Source organism: Panthera onca, chromosome B1 (genome assembly GCF_046562875.1).
Source record: "Panthera onca isolate mPanOnc1 chromosome B1, mPanOnc1 haplotype 2, whole genome shotgun sequence".
Classification (NCBI taxonomy): Eukaryota; Metazoa; Chordata; class Mammalia; order Carnivora; family Felidae; genus Panthera; species Panthera onca.
In genome coordinates this window covers 122,257,016-122,279,395 of record NC_138342.1, presented here as the reverse complement: position 1 = coordinate 122,279,395, position 22,380 = coordinate 122,257,016, and the positions used below count along the sequence as shown (strand labels likewise).

General features: G+C 38.2%; 1 protein-coding gene across 1 annotated transcript in view; it reads left to right on the top strand.

Moving 5' to 3' along the window:
- The window catches only part of GYPA (glycophorin A (MNS blood group)), a 36,580-nt gene extending 27,444 nt beyond the window's left edge, over positions 1–9,136 (top strand). The window contains exons 5-7 of the mRNA XM_060654077.3: positions 941–1,026; positions 3,608–3,683; positions 7,887–9,136. Of these exons, the coding sequence (XP_060510060.2) occupies positions 941–1,026; positions 3,608–3,683; positions 7,887–7,894 (170 nt within the window). The 3' untranslated portion in view covers positions 7,895–9,136. The remainder of the gene's footprint in view (positions 1–940; positions 1,027–3,607; positions 3,684–7,886) is intronic.
- The last annotated feature ends 13,244 nt before the right edge of the window (positions 9,137–22,380 follow it).

The following is a 22,380-nucleotide window of genomic DNA, read 5'->3' as shown; positions in this document are numbered from 1 at the left end:
GGGGCCTACGCTACCACTTTGGGGTTATCTTCCCAACCCATGACTGGAGGACCGTCACCCCCACTTCTTAGGTGCTGCTGTGGACCTGGCTTTAGTTGATTCATGTGCTCCTTTACTATTCTGCATTTCTCAGCCTCCCTTCACACTTGGCCTGTATCCATACTTTGCACAAGAAAAATGGATAGTAGAACCGAATCCCTATTCATGAATTAAAGCTAAATAGACAGGAAGCTGGACAACACCAGGGACAGGAAAAAACACTTTTACCTTTTTTTCAATCAATAATAAGTCTTTTAAGTATAAATTAGCCAAATAGATATGCCATTTTACTTCTATGTCTTGCCTTCAGTTCTATTTACCTCATTTGAAAGCAGTTTAAATATGAATGAATACGCAAGAAACTGTAACTTCAATTGTGTTTCATTCTCAACAAGTAAAAGATTTGAAAAATATTTTTAGTATATTTACAATGTCATATAGTTTGTCTATTACATTAGAAATATACTAATCAGTGTGCACATGATATATTATATTAGCATATAGTATAGTTTAGACACTGTTTTCTCTCATAACTTTGAAACTGTGAAAGAGTTTGTGGGTTTTTTCCATATCAAGGTAGAATGTCCACATAGCTCTTATCCATAATTATGCCTGTGAGGTCCTGTAGAAAAATGGAGGTGAGTTGGAACTCTTGAGTCTTGGTTGTCATTAGATGTGTGACCTTGGACAAAGACTTTAGCACTCAAAGTTCCCGTCTCCCACATGGTTACTGTGGAAACCTAATTTTCTAAAATGTAAAATATACTTAAAAGTATATTAATAAATTTTCTGTAAAAACACAAAGTAATACTACCATGATTTTACCTGCTTTATTTTTCAGTTGCTTTGTGGTAGCTTATTGCATATTTCTGCAATTTTCTGCTCTCTTTTTCTCCCATAGAGATAACAGGGATTGTGTATGCAGTAATGGTTGGTATCATCGGAACTATCCTCTCAATTGCCTTCTGTATTAAACAACCAGCAAAGGTGAGATTCAGTTTTTAATTTTGCTATACGTGCGCTTCCTCTGAGTGCAATTCAAGTCAAAGAGACACAAAATTTCATTCCATCTTTTTCAACTGGACACTTTTTTTTTTTTTTTTTGCATTTGCCCTATAGAGGAAGCTGAAATGTAAAACTATCCTCCATTTCCCAATGAAAAATTTTATAAAGTTTTGTCTCACTTGATTTAATATACTTTGATGCGTAGAGATGAAAGAGTCAAATTTCTAATTGTAGTATATACTTTAACTTGTGTGTGCAAAATATTTAAAATAACATGATATATTTACATATGTTTAACACTTTTGCTGGTTTTCATTGTCATATTTCTTTTTTTTTTTTTTTAAGGTGAGAGGCATTGTCATATTTCTTTATACAAATTTTTCAAACTCCATCTGTGTGTTTTCCAGCATGAGTGACTTTCTTTTCTTCATCACAAAAGCTAACTTTATGTCCATATGATACAGCATTCCAAAGCACATAACCTTTACTATAACTTTCTATTTAAGATGTTAAAAAAAAATTTTTTAATGTTTATTTACCTTTGAGACAGAGAAAGACAGAGTGTGAGCAGGGAAGTGGTAGAGAGAGAGGGAGACACAAAATCCGAAGCAGGCTCCAGGCTCTGAGCTGTCAGCACAGAGCCCGACTCGGGGCTTGAATTCACGAGCCATGAGATCATGACCTGAGCAGAAGTCAGCTGCCCAAAGGACTGAGCCACCCAGGGGCCCCTTCTATTTAAGATGTTTAAGATACATTTGTGTGTGTCTATGCTGCTATAATTAGAACTGTGATCCTAGATCATTAAAGACCTAGTCACAAAAGAATGGTACGGTTGAGTTCTCATTCATCCTCTGCTCTTGATCTCTCTTTGTGATCTCCACACCATAACCACTATATATATTTTTTAAAAAGGCTTATTTAGAAGGGTTACAACATTGCTATGACAGGGGTGTAACAAGACTGATAGTAAATTCACATTAAGTTCCTTTGCGTTTTTCTTTTTTTCTTTTTTTTCTAATGTTTATTTATTTATTTATTTTCTCTGCGAGAGTGAGAGAGCCAAAGTGTGAGCAGGAGAAGGGCAGAGAGAAGAGCAGGAGACACAGAATCTGAAGCTCCAGGCTCTGAGCTGTCAGCATAGAGCCAGACGCAGGGCTGAAACCCACAAACGGCAAGCTCATGACCTGAGCCAAGTTGGACACTTAACTGACTGGGCCACCCAGGCACCCCTGCCTTTTTCTTTTTTTTTTCAACTTTTTTTTTTTTTTTTTTTTTTATTTTTGGGACAGAGAGAGACAGAGCATGAACGGGGGAGGGGCAGAGAGAGAGGGAGACACAGAATCGGAAGCAGGCTCCAGGCTCCGAGCCATCAGCCCAGAGCCTGACGCGGGGCTCGAACTCACGGACCGCGAGATCGTGACCTGGCTGAAGTCGGACGCTTAACCGACTGCGCCACCCAGGCGCCCCTCTTTTTTAACAACTTCTATTAGGTGACTTCTGTAATGATCCAAACCTATGATGGATTATAAACACTCCATGTAAATGTATCTTGTCTAAATAATACTTCTTAATAAAAGTAATTGAGAGTGCCTGTTGTAATGTGAGAAATTTTGTAGAGACTTGAATGCAAGATGACTCCTCTTGTCTGCAGGATAAATATTGGGAGAAAATCATCTCCTTGTATTTGGGCATATATGGCAAAATGAGTTGTCTTCTCTCTTGGCTGGCGATCTAAAACCTAAAAACAATCAATAAAATACTTAGTTGGCAAAATTCAGAGAAAATATTCTATTTGTATATAGAAAAATTGGATCATGTCCAATATGCTAAGAGACCTTACTTCTTTTTTGTTTTTGATCTGAGAGAGAGAGAATGAGAATCTCAAGCAAGCTCCACACTCTGTGCAGAGCCCGATGCAGGGCTGGATCCCACGACCCTGGGATCATGACCTGGGACAAAATTAAGAGTCTGACCCTCAACCAACTAAGCCACCCAGGGGCTCCCTTACCTCTTTTTTTAAAAAAATGTCCATTTTAGCTTTTCATTACAGCATGGAAATATGAGAGTCAATGTTTGGGGTAATAATTCACCTATGGAAACATCAAATACTATTTAGAAAGACAAATACAAATTGAAATCAAAGTTTGTAGATATCTATGAAACCATAAATTCTTCCAAAAATAACCTCTACAAAGCACATATTAATCAAAAGGAAACAAACTTCAGCCCCAAAAAATATTAAAAAAAATTTTTTTAAATGTTTATTTATTTTTGAGAGAGAAAGAGAAGCGCAAGCAGAGGAGGGGCAGAGAGAGAGGGAGACACAGAATCCAAAGCAGGCTCCAGGCTCTGAGCTGTCAGCACAGAGCCCGACGCAGAGCCCTACATGAGGCTCGAACTCATGGACATCGAGTTCATGACCTGAGCCAAAGTCAGGAGCTTAACCGATTGAGCTACCCAGGAGCCCCACCCCCCAAAATATTTTTAACTTGAGGCATTTTCTTTATAAGGTCTTAACTTTAGAAAATTGTGACATTAATATTTATCTGGTTTTTATTCATAGAAAACTCCATCTCCCCTGCAAACTGCACAACCAGAGGAGGCAGATCCTGAAAGTTCTATAGAAACAAGAAATCCAGGTTGGTGCTAATATTCTTAATGCCTTTTGCGTTTTGGTGAGGGAAAAAAAAAAATTAGTTACTTCTGATTTGGGAAAGGTATGCCCAAGTAAGATTCATTTGTATTCTACTTTATCGATGCTACTTCTGTAAGATTTTTTTATGTGAACATCTGTCTTCAGCATAATGAAATTATCCCTTAGGCACAAAGTATCTTTAAAAAAAAAAAAAGGTAAAACAGGGGCACCTGGGTGGCTCGGTTGGCTAAGCGTCTGACGTTTGATTTCAGCTCAGGTCGTAATCTCACGGTTGCTCAGGTGGAGCCCCGAGTTGGGCTCTGCACTGCTGGTGGGAAGCCTGCTTGGGATTCTCTCTCTCTCCCTCTCTCTTTGACCCTCCCCCACTTCCGCTTGTGCTCTCTCTCTCTTTCTCAAAATAAATAAATAACATTTTAAAAAACAAGATAAAACAAATACTGTAACTAAAAGCAAAATTTAAGATCTTTTGAATACTTTTCATTTTCCAAACTGCAAAGTTATATTTAGGAGGCCCTATAGAGGATACAATTTAATAACCCCTGATCTGCAGCCAGACGTGGGTTTGAATCCATACTCCCAACACTTACTAACTACGTAACCATGAAGAAGCTACTAATATGGAGATAATGGTAGTTAATGTGGAGATAATTTAATAATGACATAATGATAATGTCGACCTCATGGAATTTTATGAGGATTAAATGAGCTATAACAAGTAAAGCATTGAGAACAGTTCTTGGCCATAGTAAATGCTCATGCCTGTTAGCTCTAATAAGTAATGTAGGCTCCATGGCCAAATGACCTCCTCTACACAACTGGCTAGTCACCTGGCCCCCTGTTTTTCCACTTGCAGGTGCTATGTAGATACACAACATGTGGAAAACTGCAGGTCAATTTTTTTCACAAAGAACAGTATTTTTTTTTTTAAGAGAGAGATATCACCTGAGCAGGAGAGAGGGGCAGAGGGAGAGAGAATCTTTAGCAGGTTCCATGTTCAGCCCAGAGCCCCATGCAGGGCTTGACCCCAAGACCCTGAGATCACGACCTGAGCCGAAATCAAGAGTCAAATGCTAAATTGACTGAGCCACCCAGGTACCCCTACATAGAACAGTATTAACTCACACAGTGGTTTTTTAAAAGAGCATTAATTGCCAACTTTAAAAAGTGGGAGATTTGTACATTTTAAAACATCCAAATATTAATGCTCCCTTACAGAAAAAAATATAAACTGTAAAAATGCTGGAGTGTCTATACCAGCATGAGAGCAATTAATTCATAAGAGTCGAGGAGTGCTTGCAGCCTGAGCTATTGGTTTAAATACCAAGCCAATTTCATTTATTTTATTCATTATGACCTCTTGTACAACCTCTATAATTAAGTGCATAGTTCCTATTAAATGTTGCCTGAAGCATAAACCCAAGTGATGTCTATTTTGGGAGATGTCCACCAAGAACAAATCTCTGTGAAATGGGCTTTAAGACTCAAGCAAAGAGGACCTGACTCTGCCTTCTGCAAAACTGACTGGGGTTTTTCCATAATTATAAAAAATTATGACAGAACTGAAGACCTGTAAATTTTTGGATTCTAGTTTTAACCTGGGACCAAGCACCTATCTTCAAAGGCCTTGCTAGGTTTCCTAGACTTTGGAGTGAGGAAAGGAAGTTTTAAAGATTCGCTCCAGCTACATAACCTATAAGCAGGACTTGCCTTGTCAGGTTATCTTGTGGATTGCTCTTAAAGCTTAACCATGGTTGTCACGTAATTACTTAGTCCCAGGAAGGTCATGCTATGTAGAGTAAATGGCATATACAGGAGGCACCTAGGTGGCTCAGTCGGTTAAGCATCCAACTTCAGCTCAGGTCATGATCTCACACATGGTTCATGAGTTCAAGTCCTGCATCAGGCTCTGTGCTGTCAGTTCAGAGCCTGGAGCCTGCTTCAGATTCTGTGTCTCCTTCTCTCTCTCTCTGTCTCCCCCGTTTGTGCTCTGTCTCTCTCTCCTTCAAAAGTAAATAAATAAACATTAAAAAAAATTTTAAATGTCACATACAAAGTTCTCAGCTAAAAGGATTAATAAAACCCAATCTGCCTATACTTAAAGTTTTCAGTCATGTGCCAGATTTACTTAATTTACTTAGGCTACCTTGTTATAAGACTTGCAGGTGGAACTAACATGTGTATTTTTTAATCTACATTGTGCATGGTTTCAAAAAAATGTTTCGATGCTATTTCTAAAATGGAGCAATTACCACCCAAAGCCTAATTTTGTTTGTTACTCTATTGCTATATGCTTTTAACTACTGATGTATTTTGGTGACCAATTTAGTGTTTAGCATTTCCTCTGCCATTTCTTTCTATACAATATTGAGTCTCTCTGTACAATAGTCTGCAAAAGTTTGGGACAATTTAATCCACCAAAGCACATTAAAATACCATTGTTAGTTTAAGTGTAACAAATATTTACCAAATGCTTACTGTGGGCTAGGCACCACACTTAATTAGATTTACCAGTGAATGTCTCTACCCTTTAGAAGCTGAGAATCTAGTGAAAGGTGGTCATTGCAGTGAACAAATATTAAGGTATTAGGGGCAATACCATCTAAAGAGACTGGAGTAGGTAGCAGAGGCTTCTGGAGACAGAATCACCTGGGGCCCATCTTAAAAGAGAGATGAACTTGGGGCGCTTGGGTGGCTCAGTCGGTTGAGCGTCCTACTTCAGCTCAGGTCACGATCTCACGGTTTGTGAGTTTGAGCCCCGCATCAGGCTCTGGGCTGATGGCTCAGAGCCTGGAGCCTGCTTCCGATTCTGTGTCTCCCTCTCTCTCTGCCCCTCCCCCATTCATGCTCTGTCTCTCTCTGTCTCAAAAATAAATGAACATTAAAAAAAAATTTTTTTAAATAAAAAAATAGAAAAGAAAAAAAAAAGAGAGATGAACATTACCCAGGGCAAGATAAGGCAGTTCCAGGCTGAAGGACAATATGACAAGAGGCATGGAAGAAGACAGAATATGCTGTACTCAAGGAATTATGTGCGTTTCTATATTAGCAAGATTAATGCTTTGGTTCTCAATTCATGTCTCAAATATATGGAAAGACAGTGAAAAGAACCAGTGGCAAGTCAGATGAGCCAAATTTCAGGCTTCTTTTATTTCCCCCTATTTGTGCAAATGAGGTTATTAAATGTGTCTTAGTAAGTCAGTGAAATGGGTTATAAAATCTGATCCATCTCACAGGAAACATTGAGAAACACACACAATTATTAAAAAATGTTTTAGTCCTGTTTTCATAGAATCCTGCTACAAAGAAATGTACAAGTCAAAGGCAGTAAGAGACAGTAGAGTGACAATGCCTTCTTAACAAGAGCTAGAAATGTTAGAGTGTAAAGTATGAACTGCTTTACCCCCCTTGAATTTGCACATTGTTTATGCCTGATGGGGAAGGAGAATAAGTGAGTCGGAGTTCGCTGTCCATGGTGGTGGGCGCATGTGACTCCATCAGCTCGTTTCTCACGGGAAAATGTTTGGGATACACAGTTCCCATTATACCCAAATAGAAGAAAACTGTGGAAAACACTCTGTTTTAATAAGAGCAAAACTCTTCTCATCCATTTAACACACTCTCCAGCAGTAACATAAATCCAACTTTCTAGCCAAGAAAGGTGGAGGGTCAGATTTGATGAAGGAGACCAATCCAGCACCCTTTTCCCATGTGGTAGTATCAGAGAGAAATCTAGCAATGAGTTGTTGTACAGACTTCTTGTTTATGTCCAAAGAAAAAAGTTATTCTCAAGAGAGATTATAGACTAGGGAGGTTGCTTTAGATTCAAAGACATATATGTTAATTCAATTCACTTATCATTTGCTGCCTTCCCACTGTACTCGGCTCCTACACAAGTTCTGTGTTAGTTTCTCATCTCTGTAGAAATTAGGAGCAGAGTAATTACGTTTGTGCCTTATCTAAGGCTTTTGGAATAGATTTTCTAAAAAATTCTGTCTTTCTCTACATATTATTCTAATAGTGCTAATCTGAAAGAAAATTCCTTTCATTCCCTAATTATTATGTTCAAGAACAGCTCTGTGAGAATGTAGAATTCTAAAATATATTTTATGTATTCATTTCCGATTGTGCTTAAATATAACTATGTCCCATACTACTGCTTTTTTTCCCCTCTATAATCCTTCTACAGAAGAGTAATTCATGAGAATCTGCTCATCAAGCCAGATTTTGGAAGAAGTCAAAGACACGAGACTTCAGTCAAGTGAAAAATGAATGTGTGAATTACACACTCCAATATAGTGTATACCTTCCTAAGCTGTATGTACTTCAGGATGAAAATTTCATTGTAATGAGTCCAGTGACTCAGTGATGGAAAATGTCTGTATTCATTAGTTGTCTATTTCAAAATGTAGAACAAATATTTTCTTTCATGCTTGCTTTTGTGTGTTAGCATTATTTTTATAATTAATTGATTTGGAATTCTGATCCCCAAACTTTGGTTGGCTTCATCCGCAGTTATTTACAAGTGATTTATTCTATTTTATTATACTTTAATGATCGTGCTGTCGAATGAAAGGCTTGTCACATCTAGACGAAATCTAAGTTCTCATTCCAAACTTCTGCATCTTGTCATTGTTTTACATATATTAAGGGACCTGAAATCCTAATATTTCCCTCATTGCAAGATAGGGGATTACACTGATGATGATGATGATGATATTTTAGTCACATGAGTAAACCTTGTGTTTGGAGATGCCTTCCATACACACATGCATAAAAACATGAGTTATATGTAACATAGATATAGATGTATAAAATGACATTCACATTCCTTCTCTCATAATAAAACAACACAAAAAGTTTCTCCCATATTAAAAAGAAGCTGCATGTGTGTAAATGGCCTATTTAAAAGAGTTTGTCTGACAGTCGAGCATTAACTCTTTCAGGGCACTGACAGATGCTTTGTGTTCCACTGGAAGAGTTATTTATGTAAGAGGTCACAGTGTCCTGACAAAGAAAGGAATTAATGACTTTACCTTGCAGAGTTAATAACCCTATAAATTCAGTAAGATGTGCCAATTTGACAAGCAGGTGAATATTTTAATAATTTGTACTGTGTTCTCAACTGAATTCTTTAATCCATCCAGTCCTACATTCTCTTCTTAATAAAGCTTTGGAAATTAGCTTAAATAATCCAAAGGAAATTTCTAAACATGAGACTAAGGCTTTGTAACTACACAGCTCTCACTCATTTATAGTAAAATTTAAAAAGTAATATAAAAACAAAGAAGTGTCCTCCTGTGATATTCTATTTCCAAATTACTACAAATCCATACGGCTTTTCATTGTGATAGTTAAGTAAATAATATTATGTACACATTTGGGCTTGGCAGCTTACATTTTTTAAAATAAATTACAAAATCTAAATCTTAACATACACATTTTTTCTGAGTGTTACTTTGTTAAATTGATCATTTAGCTGAAAAGAAGAATAGGATATTTCTGTTAGTGTGTATTTTTTTAAGGTAGTTTTAACAGTATTATTGGGTTAATTTAATCAAATGAATGACTCAGGCACCAAGGCAATTTTTTTTATTCATTTTTTTGCACGAAGGCAATTTTAAATGTACTTTTTTCAATAAAAATAAAATGTTGAACCAAGAGAGAACAGACTCGGTTTGTTGCTAACGCAATTTACGAATCAAAGACAAGAGACTAGAGTGACTGTACCATCTCAGCAAGAGCAAGAGAATTCGGAGAATAATGAAAGTATGAATTGCTTTAAACTCCTGGAACTTTTCCAGTTAATTTCTCTGTACTTTGATCTGTGGACTTTTCACATTTCAATTTAATGTTTGTAGGAAGAAATTACCTTTACTCTCTTCATGTTGTTATAATTAAACCATCCTATAATGATAGTGAAGAAATCTTACCTTGGAAGCCAACATGAATGGTTTATATTGAATTTCTTAAAATTGAGACTAGAATCAGGGGTGGGAGTGATGCTGATTAGAAAGTTCTATCCTCCAGGCCTGGGTGTTTGCCCACGTAGGTGTGAGCAGAGGGGCCATGCGAAGGGAAAAGAATGGAGAAAAGTGAGACACTTGCGAAGAACATGGGGAGCCGAGGAATGCTGTGGTGTAAGGGCTATTTTAGTGATATTCATATACAGTAGTGGAGCAAGAGCCTTCTGGTTTATTCTAAGAATTTGTCTTATCAAATGTAGCACATTTCTCATAAGAAACTCCTAACAGCCACATGTCATCCAAGCAAAAATCAATACAAAATTCTACCCAAAATCATGCATGAACCTGTTCTTGTGTCAACAGGTATCTATCTAAGCTTATGCCCTCAGCTCTGTTCAGCTAGAATATGTGCACTGGCAACTAACTGGTAACCCACTTTCAGTCTCTAGAGTGAAACATGTGGTCTGAATTCTCACAGCACCTGTGCATCTTGCATTGCATTTACTATGATCTAAATTCTATCCCCTACTTAATTGAGATCCCTTGGGAGCAGGGACTTTAATTCATTTTTGTAACTCCTGTGAGGCCTGAAAAAATGTGCTCTTATTCCATGATGCTTTTCTTAATATTTAAAATGACATTATTCATAGCAATAGAAAGGCTTAGTCTGGCATGGTATGGAAAGAGAATCAATTTTGGATCCAGAGTTTGAACCCTTGCTTGTTTATTCACATAACTTCAGTTTCCTTACCTGTAATGGGAGGATGAGAATAACCGCCTTGAGGGGCACCTGGGTGGCTCGGTCAGTTGGGCATCTGACTTTGGCTCAGGTCACAATCTCATGGTTCATGGGTTCAAGTCCTGCATTGGGCTCTGTGCTGACAGCTCAGAGCCTGGATCCTGCTTCGGATTCTGTGACTCCCTCGCTCTCTGCCCCTCCCTGCTTGCACTCTCTCTCAAAAATAAACATAAAAAAAAAAAGAAAAGAATAACTACCTTGCAAAAATGCCTTGACATTTGTGTGAAATGAGGTATGTAGGGTGTGTTCAGCACCAAGGAGGTGCTCAATAAAAAGGCAGCTCTGATTAACATCACCTGTGACAAAGTCTTCCTTACTTGCTACCCACAAAGCATCATAGAGTTCTAGAGACAATCCGCTTTAAATGCCCTGTGGAAATATGTACCTTTTAAAGTCTGTTCCTATGTTTCTTTTTGCCATCTCAGTTTTTTTGTTGTGAAAAACAGGAAAGGTAGTATTTCTTATCTTTTGTCACTGGAATGTTACAATATGTGTTTTCACTGATTAGATGTATAAAACGAAATCAGTTGCCTTTTACGATTTCAGTTCTCCTAAATAGCTTTGAAGTGTTACTTGGGATTAAATTGAAAAAGTAGGTTTGTTTTGAAGACAATAGAGTTAGAAAAACTGGATCTCAATGATAAAAGGAAGTAGTGATCAACTAATTTTCCTCATGTTTTAGATATCTGTCACACTCACTCACCGTAGGTTTTGTAATTGGAAAAAAAGCCTTCCCCTCTTATAATTCTGACTTGCTTTCTTTCCTTTCTTAGAGAATTAGATGGAAAGCATATGGAGATTCAGAGTGTTATGAAAAATATTCTTACCATTTGTACTTAATTGCTAATAATGGAACCACCCTACAAGTTAAGTGTTGCATAACTCTTAAGTGCCAGTTACAGTGCATACAATTTACCAGGAAAAAAATTTCCTCAAAGTAAGAAGTCACTATTTTTTAGATATTAAATGACTATTAAACTGACAGAAGCATAGCCATTCTTTTCAGAATTACTCATTCTATTGACTTTTAAACCCAGAAAGTTTTGATCATTTTGACATATTCTCTTTGAAAAGAGAATTCTCTTTTCTAATTCCAGGTGCTTTCTAGATCCATAAACCTTCCTAAACTGTCTCTTCTCCTTAAATGACATGGTTGTGATTATAACAATGATTTGTTTCACTTTCCTGCCTGCATAAATGTGAACATTGGCATTATATATCTTAGACTGTAATGTCTTAGCAGAAACAAGATTGATTTTTTTTTCTTTTTTCTTACCACAACACCGTAGTACAATTATGCATTCAATAAATATTTTACCATTTGAGTTTATTTTCAGGACACCTGGGTGGCTCAGTGGGTTAAGTGTCCAACTTCAGCTCAGGTCATGATCTCATAGTTTGTGGGTTCGAGCCCCATATCAGGCTCTGTGCTGACAGCTCAGAGCCTGGAGCCTGCTTCGGATCGTGTGACTCTCTCTTTCTCTGTCCCTCCCCCACTCACATTCTGTCTTTCAAAAATTAATAAACGTTAAATAAATAAATAAATAAATAAAATTTATTTGAAGCACAAACTTCATGGATAATGATACCTTAACATAACATTTATTGAGCATTTGCCATATGTCAAACTGCTTGAAATGCTTAATGTGATCTTCACAAAACCACAAAACCTAAGACCTAAGACAGGTATTAGTTTATTCTTGAAAAGGTAGATGACAGTATGTTTTCCCCTAAAAAAAAAAAAAACAGGTACATAAACTAATAAGTTCGGAAAAAATGTTCAGCGATACTTAATAGTTTCTTTTTCCTTGTTGTTAAGCGGCGCTAGTGAAACCAACATTGCAGGATCCTGCTGAATATCTCTAAGCCAGAGTTCTATTTTAAACCTGAACACCAGCGATACCTTGGTATTGCACCATGGTTCATATCTCATGAAACATATTTTTGGGTGTGCTCAAAACGTGCTGTGACTCTGCAAAACTCGTCCTTGAAACTTGAAGGATAACTGTTTCAAAGAAAGTGAAAAACAGAAAAATTCATCAATAAAATAACTTGGCCTGTACACTTTAAAAGGAACGTGATCCCATTTTTGTAACATGCTATAGTCTTAAAAACTATTTTTTTTTCCTATTCAGACATCTATCAGTTTGGTGCAATGTTAGGAGTACGTATGTATATGATAATTCATGAGCTCAACAAATTTTACATCATTTAAATCCTTGTTTGAAAGAATCAGGCTACTTCTCCCTCTTAGAAACCCAAGGAAGCCATAGCAGAGTATCATCCCAACAACAGAAGACAGAAAATAGTGCATCTGTTTCCCACCCCTCCCAATAAGTCTGCTAGTGAATAGTGTTTATTTCCAGATTATCTGCTAGCCACCCCATGCAGCAGTGGAACAGGGACCATGGTTCCCACAGGGGCCTTATAAAGAAAACCCAAAAAGAAAGCAAAAGAAGCCATCATGTCTCTTACTGAACCATTTGAACAAAACGCATAGGAGTTATGTTGTCCGTTTCCCCTGACATATAACAGTTCCTTTTCACTTCTAAAGCAAAACTCAACCCTCTAAGAAATGATAACTGTGTAGTATTAAAAACAACAACAACAACCTGTAATTATTTGCTTTGATCTCCTTACCTCAGGGTTATCACAAAGCTTCCAATATATGGGAGCTCCACGTTCCCAGCTTTCTTCCCTTATTCTTATTTAATACAGCTGTATAGTATTGCCTCCAGTATCACGTGTTTTACTCTTCTCTTACCTCCAGTGTGTACCAGCAGAGTTTCCAGGGCAATACAGAGGATCTTCACATCTAACTCCTTCACCGTGCTCAGAATAGAGCCCACCACAATGATACATTATTACATAGGCGTCTGGTAACTTCTTGAAATCAAAACTGGGACAGACCAAGAGTTCATGTATTTTTTTTTGTCCTCAAGTATTCTGAAGACATACTTGGAAATGAGAACAGTACTGTGTTTCCTGGTAGTTTCTTCAAGTGACTGATACTGATTTTGGATTTTTAAGAAGGGCTTTTCCCACAATTCCTCCACAAATTGAAAAATGGACTTGAATCCTACCTCTTTCATCTGGCTGCTGACCAGATAGCCCTCTTCTCTGTATCCTCAGGGCCTGATGTGATGGTGATTCCAAGCCTACTCAGGTTGCCATCCATTTGAGTTTGAGTATTGTCACTGTCTGAAATTACTGCTACATTATCTCACCCACCAGATTGCCTGTGGCTTTAATTAGAGCAGCTTAAGCCCCAAAATATAATGATGCTAACACATAAAAAAGTTTGTTTTTTGTTCGGGTAAAGATACAGAAATATTCCAAGTCAGTGGGGAATAGAGATTATCCTTCACATAGTCGTTCATGAATCTAAGCTGATGGCATCTTTGCCATCATCAACACATGGTTTCCAAAGTTTCCCTGGACATCATTATTCCAGAAGAGGGAAATAGTATGTAGAAGCATATGTGGGAGGTTTCATCCGTCCTTCCCATGAATTAAGAACCAAAAGGACAGGGATGGGGAATGGCCATTTCTCAACTCACATTCCATTAACTAGTATTCAGTCACGTTGCCACACTTAACTGCAAGGGGATCTGGGAAAAGTCAAGCCCTGGGTCCAGGAATAAAGGTAGAATGGATTTGATTGGACATCTGGCTGTCCCTTCCACAACCCAGGCCTCTGGTCATGACATACTCATGTATACCCTCATTCCCACACATGTATCACACTCTTCTCTTTTTCCCTCTGTTATTGCATGTACAGCAAAGCCCAGGATGTCTTAGGATGTACAGTCTTCTCATCAGGTTGCAATGTATTTTCTCATGGCCAGACAGTCAATAAACTAAGAAGACAAGTTTTCTGCCTACTGCTATACCTAATACACACCTAATGCTACACCTAATCTTAGGTGGAACTAAGATATCTGCAAAAAAGAGAGATGAATTGGAAACACATTATCAGTCAGTTGTCCATAGCAATGAGAGAATCTGATGGGCAATACTGTGAAGACTCCTGCCCAGGATATGGAAAGATCCGTTATTCTCTATGGCAATGCACTTACATTTGGTTTTGTACCTGGTAAGTTCTTCCTGGTCATTAAATTCCATGGCCATATTTGAACTGAGTGTTGAACAGTGTGCCCTGTGTATAGCTTGTGAGTATACAAATTTTGTAACACGTTTTCTAATGATGCTAGGGTTGTTTGGCTAGAGAAACAGGCAAAAGCTTTTTCAAGCCAGGCTGACACTTAACTCTGGCAACACAAATTCCCTAGAAAATTAAGTGACTTCTAGTCAGTTTGCTTTCAGTCAGCTCCATTTGCCTGTAACTACACCCAAAGTTATTTCTGAGACAAAATTCTACATCTTTTCCTTTCTTTGTGGACTGGAATTAATCCTTGACTCTAACTTAATGACAGCTCCTTTGAGGCATCTTAAATAATGGGCTATGATGAAAAGCAATATTCTTGATGTGATCTCAGCCCTAGGGCCGAGTTCTTTTGGTTAATGAGAAGCATTGATGTCTTTTCCCTCTAAGTCTTTGACAGTCTTATCTGTCCTAGTGTTTTAAGCTCAGAAGCGTTTGCTTTTCCCAACACTCTGAGATTCTTAATTTCTTCTTGAAAATCAGGCAATTCTTTCCTAACTAAACTCATTTTTTGTTATAATATTGTTAAAAGCAATAACAATTAACAAACCTAAAACTTGGGCTCTAACCACTCTCCTAAACTATAGATGCAGAAGGCACACAGTATCCCTTCCAAATTATTGTAAACAATGCTTACCAGATTACTTACTTCAGCATAGCATGAATAGTCTGCTTTGGGGAAGTAATATCTAAATCTTTGTCTCCTGACACCCAAATACTAAGCCGATGACATATATTTCAGGCTTTTGTTGTGGTAGAATCTCTATTTCTGTATTAGATAGGCTAAGTGCTATAACAAGGCGAAAATTTTAGGGTTCAGCACAATTAAATTTTGTCATTTTGGTCACATAACTGTCCAGTGTGAATCTGGGAAGGGAAGGGAAGAGATTTCTGTTCCATAAAGTCATTCAGGGATCTAGGCTCATAGTTCCTCTTGGTCTGCAAAGTCATCTTCCCAATCACCTAGTGGCAGGGAAAAAGAAGGGAAGGACACTCATTTGAGGTTTTCTGGGCCAGACTGGCAAGTGGTATAAGTGGTAACCTTCACTCACATGCCATTGGCCAGACTTAGTTGCATAACCACAACTAAAGGTCATGGAAGCTAAGACCTGTTGTTTTAGCCACTATCTTCAGTAATATGTTAAACAGTAGCAGTGATAGTTGGCATCCTTCTCACTCTTTTTCTTAAAGGGAATATGTCTGAACTGAAGTTTCTCCATGAAGAATAATATAAGTTTTTTGTCTACAACCGTTATAGTTTAAGAAAGCTCCGTCCTAATTGCTAGGGGATATTTTTTTCATCAGCAACAGTTATTGAATCCTATCAAATGCTTTTTTTCTTCAGCTATTGAGAATTTGTAAATTTAAATATTTCTTACTCTTGTAATTATTGCTTGAATAGAACTGCACCTGATTTCAAGCCCAGGTTTTTCCACTACAAAAGGGTTTGGCAGCCACTCCTAAGAAGCTTCTGTGCAACATGGAAATAAAATTATGCATAGGAATGATGGTAATAAAAGAGAAATCATGAGGCACATCTTGCCTCCAGAGAAACAACACAAGTGTTCCAGGAATTGAGATGAGAGAGAAAGATCATGTTCAGCTGTAGGTTTCAAGAAAGACTGAAAGGGTTAGACACCAGACTCAGAGAAATATGAAGCATATATAAGAAGCATATGTAAGCCCAAAGTCAAGTTTGGGAGAGCAGGCTGGGGGTGGATCACAAGTTATACCCTATGAATCCTAATACAAATACCACTTCTCTAGGTCATGTAAAAGCAGACTTTTCATTCAAGATGGTACAATGGACATGTGACTATATATTTTCTCTTTTCTAAGACATCATCTAACAATAATAGTAAGGTATAAGAAGCAAAATGGAAAGAACAGAAGAAATAATAATAACAACAGATGAATATTTCAGTAAAGATCTGGAAAATGGAAAAGAAATTAAAGGGTTAACTGATAAATTAGAAAGGAAGAGGAAACATGATTTGTGTATTAGAATTTTTTCCAAAAAACAGTAAGCTACCTGGGGAATAACAAGACCACCTGTGTGAGTGTTGGTTTCTAGGGCCTAAAATGAGCAGTGGGAGAGGCTGGAACAAAGAATTGTTACAGAATAGCATAGTGGTTAAAAACACAGTTCTTATGGCCATGACACATGGGTTTGAATCCAAGTTCTACCAGTACTAGTTGTGAGGTCTTGAAAATGCTATTTAACCTCTCTGTGCCCCATTACTCTTATTTGCAAAATAGGGTGATAATAACAGAAGTACCTTCTCAATGGGCTGTAGTGAGGAGTGAATGAGTTTATATATATATATATATATATATATATATATATATATATATAAAATTTAGAATAGTGATCAATTAATATCAACTGTTATGATTTTTATTATAATCCCATGAAAAGACATTTGACTTTTAAAAATGTACATGTATTACCTTGATGATTTATTATTTTCAAAATTTTAAGCCCATCCCAGGAGGATAAATATGAAGGTATGAACAAAGCCAAGAGCAGAGAATGTGCAGAAGCATGAGGAAGACATCAGCCTGTATTCTCACTGTGTGGCTGTCCGGGCACAAATGAAATAACATGTAAGGGATGGGAAAGGAATGCAATAGAAAAACTGAGACTTTCAAGTACCCCAGCTGCCTGCTGATAAAGCTGCACTGTGATTAAAAACAAGCAGGGGTGCCTGGGTGGCTCAGTCGGTTGAGCAGCTGCCTTCAGTTCAGGTTATGATCTCACACACTGTGAGTTCGAGCCCTGTGTTGGGCTCTGTGCAGACAGCTCAGAGCCTGGAGCTTGCTTCGGATTCTGTCTCCCTCTCTCTTTCTGGCCCTCCCCCACTCATGCTCTGTCTTTCTCTCTCTCTCTGTCAAAAATAAATAAACATTAAAAAAATTTTTTTAATAAATAAAAGAAGCAAAAGGCCAAGTTTATTATTCTGTGAGCAGCTTGAGGGCAGGGAGTGAGTTTAATTCAAGTCTTCGCCTCCAAGGCACGGTTTTTGTTAGGCTTCCATTGGTATGAAGTGATCTCAATTATAGTTCACCTGCCTGGAGTTTAACAGTAAAGAGAGTGACAAGCATAGGGTAGAAACATGCAGAGGAAGGCCAGACATCCAGATGATCTCTGGAGAGTACCTGTCATCTCAAGAACAGGGCAGATCCTGGGGCAGAAATGTCTGACAGACTGCATGAGCCCCTCAGGCGTATGACATAAAGTTTAAACCAAAGTTTAAACCAAAGTTTAAACCAAAGGGTCTAATGTCACAACATGTAGTCCTCCCCCCGCCATCACTCACACCAGATGCACCATGACAGCCTTGCCCTAGGAGTGAAGGTAAGGGATGTCTGAGGTTTCATGTCTCCTGTCCTAAGAGACAGGGTATGGCAGGGCCCTGGCCACACGTCACATGCCTTCCCTTGATAGACTATAAGAAGACTGTCGCACATCTGTGTTGCTCAGCAGCATCGTTTGCCTAAATGCATACCATGAACTCCCAAAGTGACAATTTAGAATGTATAAGTTCTAGTGTATTTTGGAAATCTCAGAACATTACTTAACAGTCACACTATACTGGGTCTGTTAGATTTAATGACAAGGAATGTGGTTTGTTACATGTTTAAAAGATTACCAACCTGGGGGTGCCTGGGTGTCTCAGTTGGTTAAACACCCGCCCCTTGACTTTGGCTCAGGTTATGACCTCATAGTTTGTGGGTTCAAGCCTCATGTCAGGCTCTGCATTGACAGTGAGGAGCCTGCTTGGGTTTCTCTCTCTCTCCTCTCTCTCTCTGCCCCTCTCCTGCTTGCTCTCTTTCAAAATAAATAAACTTTAAAAATGTTTAAAAATTAAAAAAAAAAAAGATTACAAAGGGGTCCAATAGTAAGAGCTCATTGTGTGTGTGTGTGTGTGTGTGTGTGTGTGTATACAGGTGCACACACGAGCACATGCATGTGTGTGGTTAGAAATGGTATTATAGCTAATTTTAGGGTGTTTTTTTTTACATTTGCCTAGCTTTCAAATTTTCTATAATAAGCTGTATTACGTCTTTAAAGAAAAACTGCAATAGAAATCACTAACTTTTTCGAAGTTAAAAAAAAAAATCATGACCACACAGTTGCTAACTCACACTTCTCTAATGGATAAACTATATTAGTCTACATGGGGTTTTACTTACAAATAATAAAAACAGTCCTCTAGATCTATGAGTTCCTAGACTGTGTTGCTTGCCTGTCTAATATGTTCTAGTGACTGCTTAATTGTGGTTTACAGAGAATTGTGACTTCAGTTCAAATTAGAGACAAGAATTTCAGTCCTTCAGGGGGTATCCAAAATGTTCTTCAGTATAGATGGGTTTGGGAATGGAATTTGAGATGATCAGCACGTGCTGAGTGTTTTCTATTTATTTGAGCTTGGCCTTGAACTTATATGACCCTAAGAGTCATTCCTAGATTTGATCTTATGCTCAGGCCAGTCATTTCGCAATAAAGAACATACAATTTCTCAAACCTCCCTCTTTCCAAGTTTTATGACTAGAGTTCAACCTGAGTTCACATTATCAGTTGATGAACATCACTCAGTGGAGCTTATTAACTGGGATTGTTGTCTTATTTTGGGTCTCTTCCAGATGTTTTTGCCAAATGCTATCAGTGCATCATATATTAAAACACGTTATTTCAGCCTCTACTTATGTTACTCACAGGATGTCCTTGACCCTTCTCATGGACTCTTCTCTCCTGAGGGTAGTGTTATTTGTAATGAGATGTGCTCTGAGGAAAGCTAATAAAATAATTTTTAGACCATTTATCAACCGAAGTTGAGTAATTATTTCAAATATTGCCAACCATGTGAAAATAATTTCCATTCTCCGATGAAACATAATATCTTTAAATCAAAAGCAATCCGTTTAATGTAAGTCTTACTTACCCTAAATCAATGCAATTCTTTCTAGGCCTACTAAAGCACAAAAGTGCTGAATATTGTAATTTTCTCAGATCAAAGTAACTCCATCCCTAAGTATTTTGAAATTTAGAAAAGGGAGCACTGAAAAGTGACCAACATCATTTATTCTTACTACAAAGAATAGATGAGATTGTCTGGAACACAGTGACAGCCCACATTTTATCTCCCTAACTCTATTCTTGTTTCCTACAAATCCCTCTACCACAAAGCAATCCGAGTAATTTTTCTAAAACTTAAAAAATTAAAATATAAACTACTTCCCAGGACACCTGGGTGGCTCAGTCGGTTGAGTGTCCAGCTTTGGCTAAGGTCATAGTCTCATGGTTCGTGAGTTCGAGCCCTGCGTTGGGTTCTGTGCTGACAGCTCAGAGCCTGGAGCCTGTTTCAGATTCTGTGTCTCCCTCTCTCTCTCTGCTCTTCCCCTGCTCATGCTCTGTCTCTCTCTTTCTCTCTCTTTCTCTCTCTCTCTCTCTCTCTCAAAAATAAATAAATAAACATTAAAAAAAATTTTTTTTAAACCCATAAACTATTTCCCTTATTTAAAAATCTCCATTAGGCTTCCCATTGTACCAGAGCAAAACCCTTACTCTTCAGCATGCTCTTCAAGGATCTCACCGTCCTTAGGCCAGATCTTATCTCTCCCTCCCCTACCCTCTTCAACCCTTTCCTTATTCATAGGCCCCAGCCACTGACCATTTCTCCTGAAACTCCAACACGCTATGCTTCTTCCTTTCTTGTTCTACCTTTTTCTCCTTTTTGTCTCATATCTTTGCTTGGTTGCCTCCTGCATATCATTCCTGTCTCACACATTCAAAGGTTATTGATGGTTTTACTTTTTGTCTGCTTTGTTTACCACTATATCCCCAAAGCTGGGAATAGTGAGTGGGCAGAAAAACAATGACATTTTGTTGAATGAAATAGGTCTCTCCTGCCTACCCAAAGTAAAGCAGCTGCCTCTCTCCTTCCTCCATTATATTCTATCTCACTTTTTTCCTTTATTTTCTTCATAGCACTCAGTTCCTAGGACTATCCTCTTTATTTGTATAACTGGTTATTGGTAAGTCTCGATTCACCTGGGTAAAAAAACATTCAATCTTTTTTTTTAAATTTTTTAATGTTTATTTTTGAGAGATAGAGAGTGAAAGAGAATGGGGTAGGTGCAAAGAGAGAGGGAGACCCAGAATCCAAAGCAGGCTCCAGGCTCTGAGCTGTCAGCACAGAACCCAACATGGGGCTCAAGCTCATGGACAGAGATCGTGGTCTGAGCTGAAGTCAGACGCTTAACTGACTGAGCCACCCAGGTGCCCCAAAACATTCAATCTTTTATTCACTTACGCTATATGGAATATACATTTCCTATTACTTCCAGACGTCTTGGAAACTTAATAAACTTTCTGGTCTCTTTTGTTATTAAAGCTATTTCAATTTCAAAATGTGAAGTACAAAATTCATTGTACTTAACTGTTCCAGGTTGTGGTTCTCTGCCTGATGGTTGTAGCTGCTAATCTGGCTTACACAAACTGGCCACCAGTGGACTCTGGGAGTCAAAGTACAAAGCTGGATCTCTCAAAGGCATGGGGAATCTCAGAGGATTTTGACATCACATGAGGATTATACCAGCTCTACCTCTTCCATTCTGGCTCAACTCCCATCCCCAACTTCTTGTCCCAAGGCTCTTACTGTTAATGTCACTTTGCTTAGGGGGCCGTCCTTTTATGCCAGATGCCAGTGACATAATTCTTTGGCCACTTTCCACTAGATCTGTTGGATATTCTGGCATCTGTACACACCAAATGGATGGAGTTCAGCTGCTCAAGTGCTGCCCTTCTCTAAGCCCTGTTGTTCCATTCAGGTGTCTCTCCCCTACTCATATAGAAATAGGGCCATATTGACAAAATGCTGCCCACATAGCCTTCCAACAGTAAGCAAAATGTCAGTCTCTCCTATTTTCTTGCAGACGTCCTCAAACTTTATAAGCTTTTCTTTCAGAGTCCCTTTCCCTTCCCCACTTAGATTCTGGGAATAGAAAGCACCCTTCTTTCCTCCTCCATATGTTCCCTACCAGATCACTGACCAGGAATCCCTGATGAGTTTCTTCCCTCCACATTGCTCACTTTCTATGAACCTGGCCAGTAGAAAGTCGTTCTGTAAAGTCTAAGAAACTCCTGTGAGGTGGCTGGGCCCCAGAAGTGAGCAGCAGTTCAGTGGTTCTCTTTAGAATCAGGTGGTACTCAGTCTTTCTCGTCATGGATACCTATTATGAGAGAATGGGAATATCTCACAACATCTTATAACATTGGCTTCCTTGTTTGTCATAAGCCACTTACAGCCCCACAGGCACCAGGATTTAAGTTTCTTGAGAGCAACGACTGTAGGGGTCCCTATATACCTAGACTAGTGAGTAGAAGAGAGACGTCACTCAATAAATAGGTGGTGGAATGACTGACGGGAAAGTTTCAAACCTTTCCCTAGGATGTATAAAATTTGTTAGAGCAATTAGCAGATCACATCCCCTAAAAATATTTAACACATTCAATGTTGCTTTTCAAAACGAACTTTTTCGGAACTCATCCTACCTCTGATCAATACACTTCTATTCAAACTTGCAGCCACACTGATAAAAGATGCCAGCTCAGTCCTTGATACATGTTTTACGTAAATCTCTTTTATGCTCAAAGTCCATCTTTAGCAATGAAAACCTCTCACACAACTGATTTCTTACAGAAATGTGTGTTTTCTGCATTGGTGGTTTGATCTTTGTAGACCCTTAT